We start from the raw sequence: 22,408 nt of genomic DNA on the forward strand, positions 1-22,408 counted from the left end.
CATAATGCAACTAGAATTACCACTTGTTGAGTTTTGATTTGACTACCAAAGAAGAAGAATATCCCCAATTATCTGAAAGGGCTATTGAAATACTTCTTCCTTTTCCAATTATTTAACTGTATAAGGCCATATTTTCTTCATATACTTAAACCAGAACAATATATCACAACAGGATGAACACAGAAGCAAATATGCAAGTTCACAGGTATTTTCTATTAAAAAGATTAAGTTAAAGAAAATATAGCTATTTTTTCATTAAAATATCTTATTTAGGTTAATATAAAATGAATTTGTTTTTAATTGAATACATGAATATTTAAACAGTTTTTCAATTTTAATTCCTAATGTATTAATATAAATAGATACAACATACATAAACATAAAAGGTCTTTGGGGTCTTCTGTAATAAAGAGTATTAAAGGTTTTGAGACCAAAAGTTTGAGAACTGCTGCTTTATAATCTCTCTTTCTGTTCATGAATCTTATAAAGTAGTTCTAATTTATCAACAAGTTGCCTATTTTATTATACTTGACCTATTTCAAGTGTAAGATGTAGTTAAAGTTTTTTTTTTTTTTCTCTTTTCAACAAAATAACAGTGAGGTACCTCTCTAGTCAGAGAAATGAGTCATAATAGCATTCCAGAACTCTTTTGCTAAGTTTCTGATTAAATTACTTGGCAGTGTTAAAATAGTTAGTTCTTCATTAGTTATGATTTTATAAAACAGAGAGGATGACTGAATTTAGTGACAACTTTCTGGTTTTTTGTGAACTTTTTTTTTTTTGAACTTGAGGCTAATTTGTTCCTGTTCAGTGCTGACTCTTGTGTGCTCTCCTGCAATGCTGTCAATTTATACAGAAACTCATGGATAAACTATCCCTCCTTCTCTTCATCACTACATGAGAGAATTTCTCTCTTTAGGGTCCTAGTCTCCCATATAGAAGGAAATTTCGGTTCCCTCCCTTTTGCCCCAAGCACTTTACTCACGATATAAGAGTCAAGTTATTAAACTGTCCCTTTCCTTGAACATAACTTCCTTAGAAGAGAAAATCAAATTCTGGTTATTAGAGGGGAAGCCCTGGCATATGAGTGCCCAGATATTATACTTTAACATTGCCTTGAATTTATATAGTACTCCCTAAAATAAAATCAGAGCAAAATAGGATAAACCTATAGATACATATGCTAAACACAAGGGCAGGAGGAAAGCTCAGGCGCTTCAAAGTATTGCACCTCTTCAAATGCAACTACTATTGCAGCTGCCATGCTTATGGTCTTGAATGGTGAGTCTGCATGACCACAGAATCATAAAGATTATAATGTCATATGTTTAATAAGGACTATAATTTACGTCTGTGCTTTTAGAAATGACATCAATTAAGTTATTTGCTTTTCTTTTAATTCCTATAGAGTAGGGTTTCTTAACCTTGACACTATTGACGTTTTGGGGGGCTTTCCTGTATTCACTGTGGGATGTTTGGCAGCATTCCTGACACTCACTAGATGCTGGTAGGAAATCCTGCCGCAACCCCCATATCCCTGCAGTATGACAACCAAAAATTTCTTCAGCAATTACCAAACGTCCCGGGGTGGGGGCATTTGACTTTAAAAAGTAACATTGCCTTATTATCAGCTTTTAAAAATGTGTATTTCTAAATAACTCTCATTTTAATGTTTTGCTTTTTAAAATTTCACTTAAAAAGATGAAGTAATTCCATATATTAGTTATAACCCTTAATATCTGAGGCTAACTCCTCTCCGTAGGCTGATTAGGTGAATTAGTTTTCTCCTGTATAAAACAGAGTAGTTCTAAAAACTTGTTGTCTGATGTGTATAAGTATATACAAGAAAAAAAAATCCAGAGGAGATGTTAACAGTAAGATTAGGATATTTTTATATTCTATATATCTGTAAGGCTTTAACTTTTTAATGTGAGCATGTGTTATCTTTACAAGCAGAAAAACAATTTAGGGAAATTGATTTTAAAATAATGCCTCTTCATTTTCTTTAAGTGGCTTTCTGATAGGAAGAAGAGAGCACTGCAGAAGAAAGATGTTGGTGAGTATAAATTATTTTTTTTTGGCTACTGTGGTGACCCATGTTATAATGCTCTTCATTGCATTTATTGCTATTGTATTTGTGTGAAGGTTTATGAAAATGCAGGGGAATTAATACAGTAGAAAATAAGCTCTTTTTTTTCTTCTTAAGAAAGTTCTGTTGTTGTTAATGTGTCCTTGGTAAGCGTGGAATTTGATTTTTGCCGTACTTATAAGCTAGTAAATTAGCATGTTCCTGTTTTATGGGTGACAGCAGAAGACATAAGACCCCTGAGTCAGAAACAAGGGATTTTATTGTTCAAGACAGAGCAGGTAGCATGAGTGGGACTGTATGAGTATTCTTTCCCAAAGTTTCGAAGCTTGGGGAAATTCTTTTAACTCTATTTAGTTCTGTGACTGTTTTGCACACTTTGACCCCCTATGTTATAGAATAAGGACTTGGTTAAAACAGTGACTTATTTTATCTTTTCGTAGATGTTCGTAGGAGAATTGAACTTATTCAGGATTTTGAAATGCCTACTGTATGTACCACTCTTAAGGTGTCAAAAGATGGACAGTATATTTTAGCAACTGGTAAGTAATCTTTTTGGTTATGATTTACTTATATTTTATAGCAGGACATGTTATGGTAAGAAAGGTCACTTTTTTTTAATCCAAACATTTTATTATAAAAAATTTTATATGTAGAAACTGTGGAAAAATTGTACAGTGAGCATCTACTGTTTTTGTTTCCTGGCTGCTGAAACAAATACCATAGTGGGTTGGCTTAACAACAGGAATTTTTTGGCTCTCAGTTTTGAGGCTAGGAGAAATCCAAAATCGTGGGATTATCAAGGTGATACTTTCTCTTCGAAGATCTTTGGTCCCTGGCTTTTCTGTCACATGGCAGTGCACATGTTTACTTCCAGCTACTGGCTCTTCCCCATGGCTTCTCTTCCAAGTTCCTATTTACAGATTGGTTCATACCCACATGTGCAGTGGTTGGGGCCTGAACAGCCTTATGTGGGGGGCATGATTCAATCCCCAAAACTCACTGCTTAGATTCCATGGTAAATATTTTGCTGTATTAGCTTTATCACAAATCTATTCATCTATCAATCTCTCTAACCATCCAGTCTATCTTGTGTTCTGATTGATTTCGAAGCATGGTATTAGTATATTTTTACCCTAAATACTTCGGCATATATCAAAGTTCTTTATTGAGTATAATACAATATTTCTTTTATCTTTTTTTCTTTTTTGAGGTAAAATTTATATACACTGAAATATACAGGTCTTAAGTGTACCATTTCAATGAATTTGGACAAATGCATACAGCTTTGTAACATAAACCCCTATCAAGATACAGAGCATTCCTTTCAACCCCCAAAATTCCTTCATTCATCTCTCAGTCATTTCCTGCTCCCATCACACAAAGGCAGCTACAGTTCTGATTTTTTTTTTTTACCATAGTCGAGTTTAGCGAGCCTTAGAATTTTATCTGAATGTAGTCATATACTGTGTATTCTTTTGTATAAGGCTTGTTCAGTACAGGATTTGTGTTTGAGCTTCATCCATAATCTTGTATTTTTCAGTAGTTTTTATCTTTTTATTACCAAATAGTATCCTGTATGAATATACCACAGTTTTATTTATCCATTCTCCATTTGATGGACTCCTGGCCTATTTTTTTTTTTTTTTTTTTGGTCCCTTTTTAGTACAGCATATGAACATCCTTGTACAAGTGATTTTTGTGAACTTATGCTTTCATTTGTCTTAGATAAATACCTAGGAGTAGAATTATTGGGTTTAGGGTAGGTGTGTATTTAAGGTTAAAAAATTTTTTTTTTTAAGTTAGGGGATTTGGAGATTTACAGAAAAATCATACAGAAAGTATAGTGTTCCCATATTACCCCAGCTCACACACACACAGTTTTCCCTATTAGTAACATAGTGTGATACCTGTGGTACAATCAGTGAAACAGTTGTATGTTTAATTTTATAAGCAATGACCAGATCTTTTCCCAAAGTGGTCTTAACTTTATATCCCCACCAACAATGAAGAGGGGTTTCAAGGAAAGGTCACTTTTTAACATAACGATTTTTTGTATCATATGCTAATGTTTTTTGTATCTCTAGGATTTTACATGAGGAATGTTTATCATTTTATAAAAAGCCAGGAAGCATAGGGAACATTTTATTTTATAATTTTGAGTAGTATTACCCACCAGTTTTGGTTGTGATTTTGGTGTGCATGTCCTACATATTGTCCATAAACATTTTTTTACACTGGTTTAACAGTATCCATCTATTACATCCTTATACCAACCACTTTCATATTTGATAGAACTTTTTTTTTTTCACTGAAATAAGTGCCTTACATCATTTATTTCATCCATTCTTTTTTTTTTTTTTCATGAGACATTCATTGCATTTGGTGAATACATCTCTGTGATAGAACATTGTACATATACACATGCCTATCCCTTTATTCTGTTAATGGTAGCCTTAGCATTGGAACTCTCCATGTTCCTTAGCCTACAGTCTTATGTTTAAGAACTGGTAAATAAGATTGAGGAAATGCAAAATATGTGGACACCTCTTTGAGGACTGGAAAGATCTCAGAGATTTAACTAATTTTTAAAAATCTAATAGATAAAATGTTAATAAGGACTTGTCCAGGCTCACAGATCCAGTATTTAACAGAGCTAGGATACAAATTTAAAAAAGGTTAAATATCTATTAAATTAAATTATTTTCTTTAAAAGATCATCTGCTACTTCTAGGCAAAATTCATTGCTTCCCTTTCATTCAGAACCTTTAGGTTTTATTTTTATGTTAAACAATATTAACTAAGACACAAGAAATGTGCCCAGTATGACTGAAGAACTGAAGTTTTAATTTTGACTAATTTAGTTTAAATAGCCATACCATAGTTCTAGAATCCAGAGTCCTTCTGGCTCAACTTTTCTAGAGAGTTCTTTTTTTGATATTGGTAGGCGAAGTGTACTTGGGTTGTCACTTACTTCTTTATTTAACACAATAGAGGTTCTTCTCTTTTGATCTCTTTCTCTGCCTACTTTAGATTACCTTCAGTGGATTAGGAACTGTGGCTAAAACAATGTTGAATAAGATGTGGCCCAGAACTTGAAGGGATTTTAGTCTAGTTGGGGAAATAGATTATCCAAGGGAATGATCCAGGGAAATGTGCTAGGTATTGATTTGTTACAGTATTAACCAGCCTCTTGGTTCCTTTCTGAAACATCAGATACATGATCCTGCCAGATTCAATTCTATTGTTAGAGCATTGAGTCTTGTTAGTTTTTATGGGTGAAAGAACAAGGTACATAGAGGGGCTGCTTTTATTTGTATTTATTTTGTTTCCTGTTTTTTTTCCCTGATGGCTAAAGTAACACATTAAATCTTTAAAACAGTACAGAAATGCAAAGAAAACCCAAAAATAAACACACACAAAAGGAAGTGAAGGTTCTGTATATATTAAAAGTATTGCATATAGCTTTTCAAATCTTTTATAAACACACATGTATGCACACATCCCACAAATCCATTAAAATTGTCGAATTCAGATAGTCATCATACATCAGTCAGCTCATGATATATTTACTGTTTTTTTTTAACTTCCCTTTTTAAATGAGATCTTGAGTTTTGATCAGTGAGCAAACATAGGACTGCCTCATTCTTTTCTCTTAAAAATGTCTTTATTGGTTTTCAAAGTTGATCTATTTCATTTTCTGATTACAAACATGATAAACTTATATAGAAGTTTTATGAAAGTTCTCCAACTTTTTTCTGTACAAAATACTGACATTATTATTGTTCAATTTTACAAAAATAAGACATCGTTCTGCAGCACTCACTGGTGCTCTCTGCACTCTCTCTCTTTTATTTTGTCATACATTTTGGCAGCCCTCAATGTCAGTGGGTCCAGGCTGCCTCATCCTCTTCGTGGGCTATATAATGTTCCATTGCACGGACTCATCATTGTTTATTTACCCATTCTCTATTGATGGATGTTTCACTTGTTTTTACTTTTTGGCTATTTATATACAATGCTGTAGTGAACATTCTTCATGTCTTTGGTATCCTGTAAGTGTGTATCTGTAGGATAAATTTGTATAAGTTAGAGTGTATAGGGTATATAACATCACCTGTTATAGATATTGCCAGGTTGTCTTTCAATGTTGAATCAATATACCAAAAATGTGACAGCACTATTTTTCAGCACCCTCACCAATACCACCTATTAACCATTTTTAAATCTTCACCAGTCTGATACACAAAAAATTGCCCACTAGTTTGTTTTAATCTGCTTTGGTTAGTTTATTCGTGATATTTATTAGCTATTTGTATTCCTTTTTTATGACTTTGCCCATTTCCTCCTTGGGGTGTTTGGGAGGGGCTGCTTTTAAATTCTTTCCCTTTGATATGGGTATAATTAATCCTACCTATTCCTGAACAAAAACTATAGTTGGCATATGTGCAGGATATTGACTATGAAAAGTATGTTATTAAGGTTTCACATCACATTAATTTTTTTATAGGAACATATAAACCTCGGGTTCGATGTTATGACACGTATCAGTTATCCTTGAAATTTGAAAGGTGTTTAGATTCAGAAGGTGAGTTTAGATTTGAATTCATGAAAATAACTTTTTATGTTTGACTGTTTTACTCTTTTTTAAAATGGAACGGAGGGTATACATTGAAATAGAAATGGGTGGTATAAATTTAGTAGCTTATAATGACACCCATTTGAAGGTCATAAGTGTGTGCGGGATCTGCTGTGTTCTGACGCTCAGTATATCACAAGGCTGCAAAGAAGGTGTCAGCTGGGCTGGGCTCTTAACTGGAGCATCTGGGAAAGAATTTGCATCCACATTTATTCAGATTGTGAACAGAGTTCAATTCCTTGTGATTGTAGGACTGAGCTCCCATTTCCTTGACGGCTGTCAGCCGAGGGCCACTGTCAGCTTTGAGAGGCTGCCCACATAGTCCCCTCCATCTTGAAGCCAGCACCAGCATGAGTCCTCATGTTTCCCATGTTTGGCTTCCCCGCTATGCTGCCAGCCCAAGGAAACTTCTTTTAAAGGACTGGTATGATTAGACCAAGCCTATCCCAATAACGTCCCTTTGCCATATAATGTAATTTAATTAAGGGAGCCATGTCTCATCCTATTTGCAGGTTCTACCCACATTTTCTAAGAGGAAGAGATTATACAAGGGCAAAGGTTATAGGGGTCTCTCTTAGAAGTCTGCCTACTATAGATGACGAGAAAATGGGAAATTTTATTATTATTATCAGTTGGTCTAGTGTTTGGGATTGAGTTAATGGAATATTGATTCTACTGAATTATAAGCATGTTTTCCTAACTTGTTTCACTCTTTGCTTTTTGCAAACAGTGGAAACCTGTGGGCTGTTTTAGCTCTTTATTTTGTTTAGCAGGTATACTGTGCTAGGGTAAAAAGTTATCTTTTTTAAAGTAACAGTTTTTTAATTTCCTTAATGTACATTTGAAAGTCTTAAAAATTAATTTATTTCTAACATCACAGGAAAACAGTGGACATCTATAAAAATTACTGTATTTTGTTAATTTACCTATTTCTAATTGATTTCGATTCTGTGGACAATCTAGTTGATCTGTACTAAGAAATTGTCTATTAATTTCCCATTTGGTGTTTTGGGGGTATTATAACATGGAAGTTACATTCTTGTTTTAGATAGGAGGAAAAAATAATATTTATACTTTCTGTGTTGAAAGAGTCCTTTGCATTAAATTTGCATTTTCATTAAAAACCATTGTTGAGAAATGCCTTTTTTCCCTATGACTTGTTTTTCAGTTGTCACCTTTGAAATTTTATCTGATGACTACTCAAAGGTATGTTTTTATAGAATTGTTTGTAATGGCTATATTTAAGAATTTTTATGATGTTGCAAACATTTTCTATTAATATTATTTTTAGTTTGTGACATGTATGATACTTAGTACCCTTAAAAACAACAGTGATAGTATATCCTTTGGCCAGTCTAATATTGGAAAATTAGTTTTTCCATATCATACCGTATATGAAACGTTTAAGAATTGGTAGCAGTTATCTTTTTAGACCTTTGTGTTTTAGATTTGTGGTTCTGATTATTACAATAAAAATACATTTATTTGTCAGGTTGTTTTCACGTTCTTATTCAAATGTGAAAAGTAAAATAATAGTGCTGTGTGTTTAATTTTCGTAACCCTGTAAATGATTGTGACATGCTCTAAAACAGTTCATAACACAGCTAAATAGATTTGTCTCTTTTCTTCCTTCTCATGGTACAATTAGTCCATTTTTCAATTTTTATGGCCATTTTTAGTAGTTACATGATTGCCATTTAATCCTTATTTAGTTTTAAATTAAAACTTTTTAGTCATGTCAAATGTCATCTTAAAGGAAATTGAATTTTCTTAATTGTCATGACTTTATGTAATGTCTTCAGTTCTGGAAACTATAGGGAATATTTTATCCTTTTGCTTTAATCATTGCTTTGGAACATGTAATTTTATGGTGTATTTTTTCTAAATATTGATAAGTTTGCTTTTAAATACCATCTTCAGATTATAAAGATACCTTTCTAATGCATTCAAGTTAAATTGTGTAAATTCATCGAAGTTCGTGTGATTGTAGAATTATTAAAATGTCTTTCTAATTGAAATGAGAAATTAGTTTTTGAGGTTACTGTGCAATGCTTTACTTTATAAAATGCTGGCAGCTCAATTAAAAGTGAAGATTTGCCAAAAACTATCCAGGTTGCAAAAAGGCATTAAGAAACAGTGGAAAGGCAGATGTGCATGTGTATGTGTGTGTTGAAAGAGAAAAAGAAAGAGGGAGGGTGAGAAAGTTCAGAATTTTTTTTATTTTTGCTTTGCCAAGATTAGTGATTATGATGTAATAGACACTTTTCCTAGAAATCTAAGCCAACTAATTTTCTTGTTTCATTTTCAGATTGTCTTCTTACATAATGATAGATACATTGAATTTCATTCCCAGCAAGGTTTTTATTACAAAACCAGAATACCAAAGTTTGGTAGGGATTTCTCTTACCACTACCCATCCTGTGACTTATACTTTGTTGGTGCAAGGTATTTTATCTCTCCATTCTTTTTCTTCTTTTCACCTCTCTCAAACAATTTCTGTTTCTTAAGTTTCTATTACATTTTGTTTATTTAAATAGATTGCTTTAAAAAAGAACTCAAAGTGACGCAAGGTTACTGAAAAAACCTTACAAGTAAGGGATAAGCAAAAAAAAAAAAAAAGGCTATTGCCTAAATATTGGCCCATTTTGTTTATAAGTGGGGTTATAATGTGCTGTTTTAACACCTCTTGTTTGACTTAATAAAATATGTATTTTTTAGTGTTAAAAATATGTATGATACTTAACATGTCTCATTGGTTAAACCAGGATATACTGATCGGAAATATTCAAGCCTGTTTAACACAGCCTGTTTGCCATAATTTATTAGACACAATAATGTTTAGAATTTCTTTTTATTTCCCAGATTTCTTTTTATTTCCAAAACTGGTAACTCCTGCTTTAAATTTGTTTCAGTGTCAGCAATGAATTTTTATCTGGATTAATTTGTGATTGAGCCATAGGCATGGTTGGTTATAGGCTCTGGTTAAGAGAAATTTGGGGGAAAAAAACAACAAATGATTTCTAAAATAGAGAGAGAAATTGAGGGGAGGGAGTTAAATAAGTATATGGCATGATACCTGTCTTTAGCTTGCTAAAGGGTATAATCCCAAAGTGACTGACTCATTTAAGGTTACATCCTTGACTTTTCTTATCCTGGTACTCTAAGTCTGGAGACAGAGACATAGGTAACCAACAGGGTCATATTGTTGATAGTCAGTTTCTCAGTCCTATTGGTTGGGGTATTTTTTAAACTTTTTATTCTTAACTGCTATCTTTTTAAATAATTATAAAAAATACGTATTTCAGAAAATTGGAAAATAAAAGTATAAAGAAAAAAAATTACCAGTAATTATGCCTTCTAGAAAACATTCTTATTAGTATTTTATTGTATTTCTTTCTAGTTCTTTCTTATATGAATATATAGATACATTATGTATACTTTCAGATCTTGCTTTTTTTTTTTTGCTTGCTCTTATAGTGAGCATTCCCTATATTATTTGTAACATTTGACTTAGTGACTTCGTAATAACTTTCTTGGCACATTAATGATTTAAATCACTTTTATATAAGAACAGATTCACAAATAAACTTTTTTTTTTTACGTTAGAATACATTTTGGTATCAGTTTTATGAAAAGAAATGATACCTTATAAGTGACATATTTCAAAATATAATATTTACTTAAAAGTCCATTGTATCAATAAAATTGATTTGTTTAAAAAAAAAAAGGTCCATTGTAGTTTACCAGAGTTTTAACTTTTTTGCCTTGTAGCTCTGAAATTTACAGATTAAACCTAGAACAAGGGCGGTACCTGAATCCTCTACAAACTGATGCTGCGTGAGTATTTTTAGTAATACTGCTGTATTTATTTTGGCCAGGAGATGGAGACAGATGCTCAAGTTGCTAACATATAACAAGTTAATGTTAGCAAATAATATTTAAGAAAAACTCTGGGTAATAATATTTTAAAAGATTAATGATACGTTTTCTCTGAAGCAAGACAAAAATTTACCAGAGACCTGGTGATTTCTTTCAAATTTTAATTTAAAGAAGTTTTTTAATATACTAAAAATTTCAAAACTCACTTTTTAAAAGTTCATTTAGTGCTTTTTTTTGTAGTCTTAAAATTTTCACTCGGCTTTGTTCTGTGGAGAAATTTTGAATTAACTGAGTACTATTTTTTTAAAAACATTTTTGCTAGCAGACATTTAAGGTCTTTTCAAATTTTTCCTTTTATCATACATTTTATGCTTTTGTTTTATTTAAAGAGAAATTCCTTAGGAATGAATATGTCATAATATTAATAACTAATAATAAGAGTAAAGCACTATATGCCAGGCATTATTCAGTTTTATTAGTCCTTTTATTAGTCCATTTTAATCTCATAACAAATTTTTGTGATAGGTACTATTATCTCCATTTTACAATAGGGCAGCTGAGGCTCAGAGAGAATAAATAGATTGTGCAAGATTACATAGCTAGTTAAGTGGTAGAAACTGGTTTACTTCTCATCTGTGAATACGAGGAGCTTTGTTGCATTTTCCTTATCACTTTGAGGATTTCTAAAGATTAGAAGAACATGAAGTGATTAAAAACCAAGAAAATTTTTGAGGTTTTATCTTCACATCATATTGAAATGCTCTTATTTTCTTTTTAAAAAATCTATAATTGCTCAAGAATGTCCTGTTATGCTCTGCTGTTTTTCGTGTGTTTATGTGCAACAACATTATTGCCACTTGGTGTGAAGTATTGTAAGTTCTGTAAGGTGCTCTATGCCTGTTTCCAGTTTCCACAACATCCTTCAGAAGTCAACACAAAGTAGCCAGTTGTATTAATAAATCTGCAGTTAAAATGTAAAAAAAAATTATGGTAACTTCATGATGAGTTATTGAATAATAAAAACTTATCATGGGGAAGCGGACTTGGCCCAGTGGTTAGGGCGACTGTCTACCACATGGGAGGTCCACAGTTCAAACCCGGGACCTCCTTGATCCATGTGGAGCTGGCCCACGTGCAGTACTGATGCGCACAAGGAGTACCATGCCACGCAGGGGTGTCCCTGCGTAGGGGAGCCCCACGTGCAAGGAGTGCGCCCTGTAAGGAGAGCCGCCCAGCATGAAAGAAAGTGTAGCCTGCCCAGGAATGGCACCGCACACACGGATGGCGCAACAAAAAGAAACACGGATTCCTGTGCCGCTGACAACAGAAGCAGACAAAGAAGAACACGCAGCAGATAGACACAGAGAACAGATAACTGGGACAGGGAGAGGGAGGGGAGAGAAATAAATAAATCTTTAAAAAAAAAAGTTATCATCTGTACTCTGGGGATTGTGCTGAGCATTCATTTATTCCTTAACATAACTCAATGAAGTAGGTAAAATATCCATTTTACAGAAGAGGAAATGGAGGCTTAGATCAGTATACCCATTTCAAGCTACTCTCGGGATTATCATGTCATAGACTATATTTTTTCTACAATGCTCCCTTGCCTAGGAAGAAAATAAATTGAGAAAATGGAATGAACCTTTATTCTCCTGGCCATAGGATGGTGCTTCAGAAGGAAGTCCTTCCTCAATCCCTCATCTGGCCAGCCAGAGTGCCAGAAGAAAGAGACCAGATCTCTGGAGACTGTGGACCAAACACTTGGCACTTTTTAACCTTGGTGTTTATCATTTGCAGATGTGTGAGGGAGAATCTGCATGCGTTCCGTCTCCAGAGAATTTGGGTTGACTGTTCATTTAGAAAGTTTATTGAATATTTCTCTGCTCCTCAAGTACATGCTAACCAATACTTTTTCCCTTGTTGCTTTACTATTTTAGGGAGAATAATGTTTGTGACATAAATCCTGTGCATGGCTTGTTTGCCACAGGAACAATAGAGGTATGTATACTTTGACTTTAGTTTTTTTTTTTAATTTGTTTTACATTCACTAATGAGTGGAATTTTAATTAAAGACAATGTTGTTTGGTTTCTTAGAGCAGGGCGCTAATAAGGCGACTGCCACTTGTTTGCTTTTTGTATGGAATATTTGCCTTTCCACACAAAGACAGCTATGTCACTGTTGTAGACTGTGTCCCATTGTGCCTCTGATTTGGCATATATACACTGATCATTGGGAACTAGATGGAAAGGTCTAGATAGCTGAGCACAGCTCACCATCACTGCTGGACTGCAAGGTCCACGGAAGCATGGCAGACTTCACTCTTATTCATGGGGGGGCACTAAGTGAAAAGATCTAAATAGCTGAACACAGCTCACCACCACAGGCTGGATTGTCAGCTCTACGGGAGCATTGCCAGCATTGCTTTATTGTGCCACATGGTCCCAGCTTTTGCTACCTGTCAGTAGTTTCATGACTGTGGATTAGTTACCTTCCCTGAGGCTTAGTTTCCTCCTCTGTGAAATGGAGAGGATAATGCTTACTGTTTTGCTTTCCTAGAGCTGCCTTAATAAATTACCACTAACTTGGTGGCTTAAAACCAAAGAAATTTATTCTCTCTCACTCTGGAGGCTAGAAGTCCAAAATCAGGGTGAGGCAGAGTTGTTCCTTCTGTAGGATCTAAGGGAAAATCTGTTCCATGCCTCTCTCTTCTCTTCTGGTGGTTACCAACAGCCTTTGGCATTTATTGGCTCAGGGCTGCATCACTGTTATTCCCTCTGTCTTCATTTGACCTCTTCCCTCTGTGTGTATCTGCTTCCAAATCTCTCTTTCCTTATAAGGATATCACTCACTGGATTTAGGGCCCATTTTAATCCATTACAACCTCATCATAACTTGGTTATATCTGCACAGACTTATTTTCCAAATATGGCCTCATTCTCAGGTACTGGGGGTTAGAACTTGGACATAACCTTTTGGCAGACACAGTTTAGCCTACTACTCTTACCTTGCCTACTTTATAGAGATGTTGGTAAGAATCATGTGTAATAACCTATATAGAAACATTATAAACTCTGAAGCTATATAGGATAGTGATTTGTATGTCTTCTATAGCAACATTTAATAAATACTGAATTGAAAATACATAGTGTTTTCCTTTTTATACTACAATACCTTTGAAATGTGTCCTTCATACTTGCCAAGAAATTTTCTGATTTGCATTTTTAAAAAGAGAAAATATGTCAGAAGCATAAAATAAAAAGTGTCTAGTCACTGAAACCTATACCCTAGAGTTACCTCTTAAACCCTTTTGGTTTTTCTCTATATATAACAAATGTGCATAATGCATACATATATATTTTTGTCATTATTTTTTTCATGTTACATTAAAAAAATATGAGGTCCCCATATACCCCCAACCCCTCACCCCACTCCTCCCCCCATAACAACAACCTCCTCCATCATCATGAGACATTCATTGCATTTGGTGAATACATCTCTGAGCACCGCTGTACCTCATGGTCACTGGTCCAACCATAGCCCACCCTCTCCCACAGTCCACCCAGTGGGCCATGGGAGGACATACAATGTCCGGTAACTGTCCCTGCAGCACCACCCAGGACAACTCCAAACCCTGAAAATGCCCCCACATCACATCTCTTCCTCCCACTCCCTGCCCCCAGCAGCCACCATGACCACTTTCTCCACACCAGTGCCTCATTTTCTTCGATTACTAATCACAATAGTTCATGAATATTAGGGGAGCACTTGTCGCTCAAGCAATTGAGTGCCTGTTTCCCACATGGGAGGTCCCGGGTTTGGTTCTGGTGCTGCTTAGATATAGAGAAACAAACAATAAGCAGACAAATGAAAAAAACCAACTCAAACGAGCAGATGTGGCTTGGTGGTTGAGTATCAGTTTCCCACACATGAGGTCCTGGGTTCAATCTCTGGCTTCAGTACCTCCAAAAAAAAAAAATTTTTTTTTTTTTTAAGTTTTTTCCAATGATTCTCCATCTTTTTATTTTAATGTAACAGTATATAAGGGCATCTTTATATGTTGGTACTTATACTGCCAAATTAATTTTCTAAATTAAATGAGTTCATTGTTTGAATGTACTGTAGTTTATTAAACCAATTCCATATGGATGAAATGTGGGTTCCTTTGCTCAAATTATTTTTATGGTAAATGAGTTGAAATCGGACACATGAAGTTGGTGTAACAGAAATAAGTAAAACTGTTGAATATAATATTCCTATGTCTAAATCAGGCCAATGAAGTATTCTCTTGGCAATTATTTTACTTGAGATTACCAAGGGGAGGTTTTAAAATAGTTGCTGTGAGGGAAGCGGATTTGGCCCAATGGATGGGGCGTCCACCTACCACATGGGAGGTCCAAGGTTCAAACCCAGGGCCTCCTGACCTGTGTGATGAGGTGACCCGCACGCAGTGGTGATGCGCGCAAGGAGTGCCGTACCACGCAGGGGTGTCCGCTGCATAGGGGAGCCCCACGGCAAGGAGTGCGCCCCATAAGGAGAACCACCCAGTGTGAAAAAGTGCAGCCTGCCCAGGAATGGCGCTGCACACACACACAGCTGATGCGGCAAGATTACACAGCAAAATGAGACACAGACTGTGGGTGCTGCTGACAAGAATACAAGCAGACACAAGAACACACAGCAAATGGACACAGCAGACAACTAGGGTGGAGGGAAGGGAAGAGAGAAAAAATTAAAATAGTTGCTTTGAGAAAATAATTTTTGAATGGGGTTCTTAGCAATCTAAGCTAGATATCAGGAAACATACTCTGTAAGAGAAATTATGTATTAGACTGGGCTACTCTTTCATCAGCTGTTTTAAGACCAGCACTGAGACATATTTTGGGGAGGGGTAGATAGTGCTGCCCTTAGTCTGGAATTCCTGAACTTCTTTGTTTATTAGAAGCTTGGAAATTGATGTGTGTAGTCAGACTAGGCTTAAAGAGTTTATTTTTACAGTAATTCTGACATTATATGTTAGACTTTGCTGTTTTTTGTGACAGTTATTATTTCCAAAATTGGACATAAGTACTGGCATTTTGTGCTGTTTAAAGTGAATAAGAAAGGAGGCATTAGCAATAGAAATATTCAAATTTAGGTTATAGTAAACTTTTTTTTAGGTCTTAAAGTCTGTTAACTTCAGGAATACATAGGGGAACAGGTGTAGCTCAGTGATTGAGTGCCTTTTTCCCATGTATGAGGTACTGAGGTCCTAAAAAAAAAAATATATACATAGATGTACATTAGACCATTTAGAACCACCTCCTGGAAATTTTTTAAGATTTTTCTTAATTTAGCTTTGTGATATACACATTTGTAGTAATATTAAAAGAGTAATGAGATCACGCCCTCTTAATATATTTGAGGTCTTGCTTTTAAGGCTGTTTTTTATATATTAAACAATTTTTTAAAATCTTTGGTATGTTTATATTTTTTTAACCATTACAAAATCATAGAATGTAAGAGTACAAAGTGAGAACTATAGATTCCTTTTTCCCTGCTCTAATCCTCTTCCCTTAGGTAAATACTGCTAATAGTTTGTTCTCTGTCCTTTCACAGGTTTTCTATCTTTGTATGAATATTTTTTTAAAGAGATAGATGGGATCATACTACTTTTTAAAATAAATAGCTTTTTACTTTACAGATTGTGAACATTTTTCTGGTACATGTATCTCTGTCATTCTTTTTAGCGGCTATCTAGCTGTTCTCTTAAATGGATATACTGCAGTTGCTACCTTGTTCTATTGTTGGCAGTTCTTTATCTTTTTTTTTTTTAACTTAATTTTTTTCCCAGCTTTTTTCTTTAATTCACTTTCAGAAAAGTTGAAAACATAGTTCAGTAATCACATAATTTTGCATATTTGCTTTTCTTTTTCTGTAAATATAAATTTATATACATGTATATTTTTTATTTCAGCTACATACTTTAAAATGTATTTCCTAAAACAAGGACATTCTCCTGTAAAACCGCAGTACTATTATCACCCGTAAGAAATTTAACATGAATATTCTAATATTATATATTAAGTATGTAACACTTATATGTCATTTAAGTATTTAAAATTTTCCAGTTATATTAAAAATGTCTTTCAGACTTTTAAAACTTTTCTTCTCCACAGCCCCACTTCCCAATCTAGGATCCAATCAAGGATCCTACATTGCATTTTATTTATTTATTTTTTCATTTTTTTTTCTTTTAAATTTTACATTCAAAAAATGAGGTCCCAATATACTCCCTCCCCCCCCCAAGCCACCCCTCCCACATCAACAAACTCCTCCATCATTGTGGCACATCCACTGCACCTGGCGAATACATTCTTTGAGAACTGCTGCAGCACATGGACAGTGGTCCACATTGTAGTCCACACTCTCCCCCAGTCCAATCAGTGGGCCACGACAGGACACACAACGTCCAGCATCCGTCCCTGCAGCACCACCTAGGACAACTTCAAATCCTGAAAATGCCCCCACACCATATCTCTTCTTCCCTCTCCCGACCATCAGCAGCCACCGTGGCAACCCTCTCCACATCACTACCACAATTTCTTCCCTTACTGATTACAATAGTTCCCCAGCAGAACACCAGGAAGTCCACTCTAATCCATACTCTATCCCTCCATCTTGTGGACCTGGGATGGCTATGTCTAGTCCCCCTCTACATCAAGAGGGGGTTTATGTTCCACATGGATGATGGATGCAATTCTCTTGCTTGCAGCTGTAGGCACTCTTGGCTCCCTGGTGTAGTGGTTGACCCTCTTCACCTCCCTGTCAGCTGGCCAGGGTAAGTCCAAGAAACCAGAGGGTAGGAGCTGCAGGTCTGCTGAGGCCCAGGGCCTGGCCGTGACATGGACAGTTAAGAGATTCAGGTCTCCTGAGTATATACCAACCCAAATGCCAACCACAGGTCCGGTAAAAGTAACAGAAGAGGCATGTATAGAAAGGTTATATCTGAGTCCAACTCCATCACACTTAGGAACACAAACTCAGGGCCTGAACTCCAGAGCCATCTGCCTTGACCATAGAACCTGTGGGTCGCTGCAGCCCTCAGGAGAACCAGCACCTGGGTTTCCATCTACCTTGGCTGTCTCTGGTACCCTTCTGAGGCATGCATAAGCATCACCCCCTGATGACCTCCAGACTCTTTTTTGGACTCTTAGCCATATAAACTTACTTGTCCTTTCCATTTCCCCCTTTTTATCCAAAGTCAAAAAGCAGCTTTGAACACCTGATATTACATGTAGGCTGAGATATTCTGCCGGTCTGAGTTGACCTCTTTGTTCATGGTCTTTTTGTAGTTACATCATCAGCTGGTACTTGGTAGTAATCCCTTGGTGCCAGGGAGGCTCATCCCTGGGAGTCATGTCCCACGCTGGGGGGAAGGCAATGCATCTACATGCTGATGTTTGGCTTAGAGTTTGGCTTAGAGAGTGGCCACATTTGAGCAACATGGAGGCTTTCAGGAGATAACTCTTAGGCACCCCACAGCTATAAGCCTAGTTCATATTTTAGGCACACAGGCTCATAATCGGTGCCAACAGTATCAAGGGCTCATCATTGGACCATCCATCTTTATTGATCTTTGCCATTACACTTGGGGAATTGTTGTTTGTTCCATTGGGGAATGTGATAGAGCTCCCCTGGTCAGGAATTCAGCACTCTCTCATCTGTTGTTTCCAACCGAAACCACTATAAAAAATATCCAAACCTTTCTATGTACCCTGTATAAATGCCCTAGAGAACTCCCTCCCAACCGTGTGCCCCCCACTGATGACACCCTACACAAATGCTCGTCCCCTGCCTTAGTTGAACCTCTCTGTAGTCCAAAACTTCTTCAAAAAGGAAGCCCAATATAGTGCTAGGTTCCATTAATAGAAAAATGGAATATAGTGATGGGTTTAAAGGTTAGATACAGAATATATAGAAATTTAGAAAAATAAAGGAAAAATAAATTGGGGTATCAAAGAAATAAGCTTTGTTTTTGACATTTTGCCTTTCATCACTGCTACAGGTGTTGCCCTGTATGTACAATGGCAAGGCAGTTTCTTCCATTTCTTCCTCAGTGTCTACCTCCTTTCTTTTTTTTTTTTTTTTCCTGATTATTAAGATTCTCTTAAGTTTTAGGTCACAGTAATTCACATATACAATATATGGTACTACCACATACCCAACATCAAACCCTTTGTCCCTTCCCTAACAGTGATCTTTTTACATATTCATATTTTCTGCAGCTAATGTACAGATATTGAAACGATAGCTTTCAAACATGGTTCCATTTGGGTTTACATCATGGTTTATATTTTAGACTATACAATTTTCTAAATTTTTAGTTATGTTTTACATTATGGTTTACATTTTAGCCTATAGACTTTTATACATTTTTTATGTAATTTAACATGACCTATATCCATCATGGCACGATCCTGTGGAATACTTTCATTGCCCCACAGTTACCCTGATTCCATGTATTCAACACCTCTTTCCCCCTCAGGGCCCACCATGACAATCAGTCTTCATTACTTGAGGGACCATATTCAGAGATACTTGCAAAAATGTTGAGGGCTTGACATACTTGACTGCCCTAACCTATTGGGAGCCACCAATTCTCTCAAGAGATACAGTTTGAGAAACAGTATCCCTCTGTTTGAGAGCATGAGTCCTCCCGAGGATGCGGGAATACCTTACTCTCATTGTATGGGTCTCCACCCAATGATATAATCCACTGTGACAAAATGAGCACTCACTCCCCAGAAGCTTACCCTGTGTCAGATGCCCCCCTCCTTTAGCATTCCAAACAGACAACCTTCCATATTACATTTTCTAAAGAGTTTTCTCTGCACCACAATTTCAGCCAAATACCTGACAATCTCCCATGGTCAAATGTTCCCCTCACCTTCTCCCTAATTTCTTGGGCAGTCTGACCCATCCTCCCATCCCTAGCGGCACTAAAGCCCACACAACCCCACCCTAAGTTATCCCTATGCCCCCGTTTTATCCCTTCCCTGTACAAATACTTACCTCCAGCTTATCATAGATTTCACCCAAGTAGCTGTCAGCTCACAACCTTCCTCTACCCTCCAACTACCTTAAAGTTTATCATCCAGTCTCTAGCTCTCTGAGACAGCTTGGTTTACTTATTTCATATCAGAGAGGTCATGTAGTATTTGTCCTCAATGCCTGGATTGCTTCACTCAACATAAGGTTCTCAAGACTCATCCATGTTATCACATGCGTTTGTACTGTATTTGTTCTTATAGCTGAGTAGTAGTCCATTGTATGTATATACCACATTTTATTTATCCATCTGTTGATGGTACATTGCATTTTATATCTTTTTCTTAACTAGTTTTTTTTCTTTCATTGTAAGAGAAATTCAGCTTATGGTAAATAATTTAAACAGTACTAAAAGGATATAAGGTAAAAAGGTAAATTTTTCTCTATGAGATAATCACTGTTATTAAGTATATATATATATATATATTTATTTGTCTAAATTTGTTCCTATTATGTAATGATTAGTTTTGTTTTTTTTTTAGGGTCGAGTGGAGTGCTGGGACCCAAGAATTCGAAATAGAGTTGGCCTATTAGACTGTGCATTAAGTAGTGTTACAGCAGATTCAGAGTAAGTATACTTAAAACTTTCATCAGCTTCTGTTTTAAGCAAATGTATAAAATACAATTTGTCCTAAGGGACAAAACTCTTAAGACATATATCTGAGGTTGTAGTTTTATGGTTATTTTACTTAAAATTCCTTTCCTTTAAAATCTCACTAGGTGGGTAATCCAGATAAAATTCCCCTCTACAGTACTATGTAGAATGCCTTATTTCTGTAGTTGTAGTAGAATGTTTTTTTAAGATTTAATTTAGGGAAGCGGATTTGGCTCAACTGATAGAGCGTCTGCCTACCACATGGGAGGTCCAGGGTTCAAACCCAGGGCCTTCCTGAGCCGTGTGGTGAGCTGACCCACTCATACTGCTGATGCATGCAAGGAGTGCCATGCCACGCAGGGGTGTCCCTCATGTAGGGGAGTCCCACGTGTAAGGAATGCACCCCATAAGGAAAACCCCCCCTGCATGAAAAAAGCACAGCCTGCCCAGGTATGGTGCCACATATGTGGAGAGCTGATACAGCAAGATGACGCAACAAAGAAAAGACAGATTCCCGGTGTTGCTGGGAAGTGGACACAGAAGAACGTACACAGTGAATGGACACAGAGAGCAGATGGGGGAGGGGGGAGGAGAGAGAAATATATTATAAAAAAAAAGATTGAATTTATTTTATCCCCCCCCCACCCCCACAGTTGTGCTTGCTGTCTGCTCTGTGTCCATTCACTGCGTATGTTCTTGTCCTGTCTTCAGGAGGTAGGGGAAACCGATTTCAGGACCTTCTGACGTGGGAGAGAGGCATTCTATGCCTGAGCCACCTCAGCTCCCTGGATTGTTATGTCTCTCACTGTCTCTCCTCTGTGTCTCTTTTCGTTGTGTCATCTTGTTGTGCCAGCTTTTCATGCTGTGTGGGCCAGGCAGTTCGCCAGTCTGTGTGAGCCAGCTTCCTTTTCAATAGGAGGCCCCAGAAATCGAACACGGGACCCTCCATATGGTAGATGGGAGCCCAGTTGCTTGAGCCACATTCTCTTCCCCGCAGTAGGATTTTGTTAAGTTTACTCCTGGAATTTATATAGCCAGTTCTGTAGGATCTAGTGATAGAACCAGGAGCTTGTCTCCTCCCTGACTAGTGAGCAGAAGGATGTGCTTTGAATTCTAAAGTGTAGGGAAGTAAGCATTTTCAATATTTTCTTATTCCTGTTTTCCTAATTCCTACATTTAAAACAAACACACACTTCAGGGAAAAAACACTGTAAAAGTATAAAATCGAAATAAGTAAAAAGTATAAGTCCCCCATCCTTTTCCCATTCAGCAGAGGGGGTTATTGTTTCAATTTGATATATATATCCTTTGAGATAATTTTCTGTGTTCATATTAACACATATACAGGCAAATTGGTCAAATCCTTGACATGAGAGTATTTGCTGTAATCAGTTTAGGAACACCTTTTCTCCGGGCTGTTGCTATTCATAGTTATGTGATTTTACTAGCATATACTTCATTTGAGCCAACATTTATCTATAGTTGTGTCATAAGATGTGATATTTAATGGCTGGGTACAGAGAGACTGGGAACTCAGTAAATTATTGTGAAATTTTGCATGATTTGCACATTTCTGGGGGAGAAAACCGATAGTTCTCTTTTTAAAAATGTTAGTTATGTAATGGAGTCTTAACCTAGAAAAAGTTAGGAATCACTTTCTAAGCATTAGAAAAATATCTCTGTACCTGTATGTATTTCTCCCCATTTAAGTAAGAATGAATTAATTAATGGTTTTTCAGCTTTTAATTATGACATTTAAAGTTCACATAGAAAATAATTTTCTATTACTGAACTTTATTAAAGTAGTGTTGACAAACTTCATTAATCATGGTGTGGAGGATTATGTATTAAAATTTTAAATCAGAAAATTCACTCATTCTACTTTTGTTAATACAATTACCAGTGAAAAAGACATATTAATATTTCATTACATGAATATGAAAGAAAATGAATCAGAAATAAGTTTATTTACAGAAAGGAGAAAACTGATGATAAGTCAAAGTTACTATCTAGGAAGAGGTAGTTTTTCTCTCCCTCTTAAACATTAATGTGTCTTTGAATTGTAGCAGACAGGCTGTTTCTTGGATAGTCTTTGTTTTTAATTGTGTCATCCTGAAA

The 22,408-nt window shown here is 35.9% G+C and overlaps 1 protein-coding gene across 5 annotated transcripts in view; it reads left to right on the top strand.

Moving 5' to 3' along the window:
* Window positions 1-22,408, top strand: part of NOL10 (nucleolar protein 10) — a 120,600-nt gene that overhangs the window by 10,629 nt on the left and 87,563 nt on the right. For all 5 annotated transcript variants that reach the window (XM_058287881.1, XM_058287882.1, XM_058287885.2 and 2 more), the window contains exons 2-9: window positions 2,011-2,056; window positions 2,530-2,628; window positions 6,597-6,674; window positions 7,894-7,931; window positions 9,034-9,170; window positions 10,497-10,562; window positions 12,545-12,605; window positions 20,178-20,263. In XM_058287881.1, the coding sequence (XP_058143864.1) occupies window positions 2,011-2,056; window positions 2,530-2,628; window positions 6,597-6,674; window positions 7,894-7,931; window positions 9,034-9,170; window positions 10,497-10,562; window positions 12,545-12,605; window positions 20,178-20,263 (611 nt within the window). The remainder of the gene's footprint in view (window positions 1-2,010; window positions 2,057-2,529; window positions 2,629-6,596; window positions 6,675-7,893; window positions 7,932-9,033; window positions 9,171-10,496; window positions 10,563-12,544; window positions 12,606-20,177; window positions 20,264-22,408) is intronic.

This window comes from Dasypus novemcinctus, chromosome 25 (assembly GCF_030445035.2).
Source record: "Dasypus novemcinctus isolate mDasNov1 chromosome 25, mDasNov1.1.hap2, whole genome shotgun sequence".
In the NCBI taxonomy this organism is placed as follows: domain Eukaryota; kingdom Metazoa; phylum Chordata; class Mammalia; order Cingulata; family Dasypodidae; genus Dasypus; species Dasypus novemcinctus.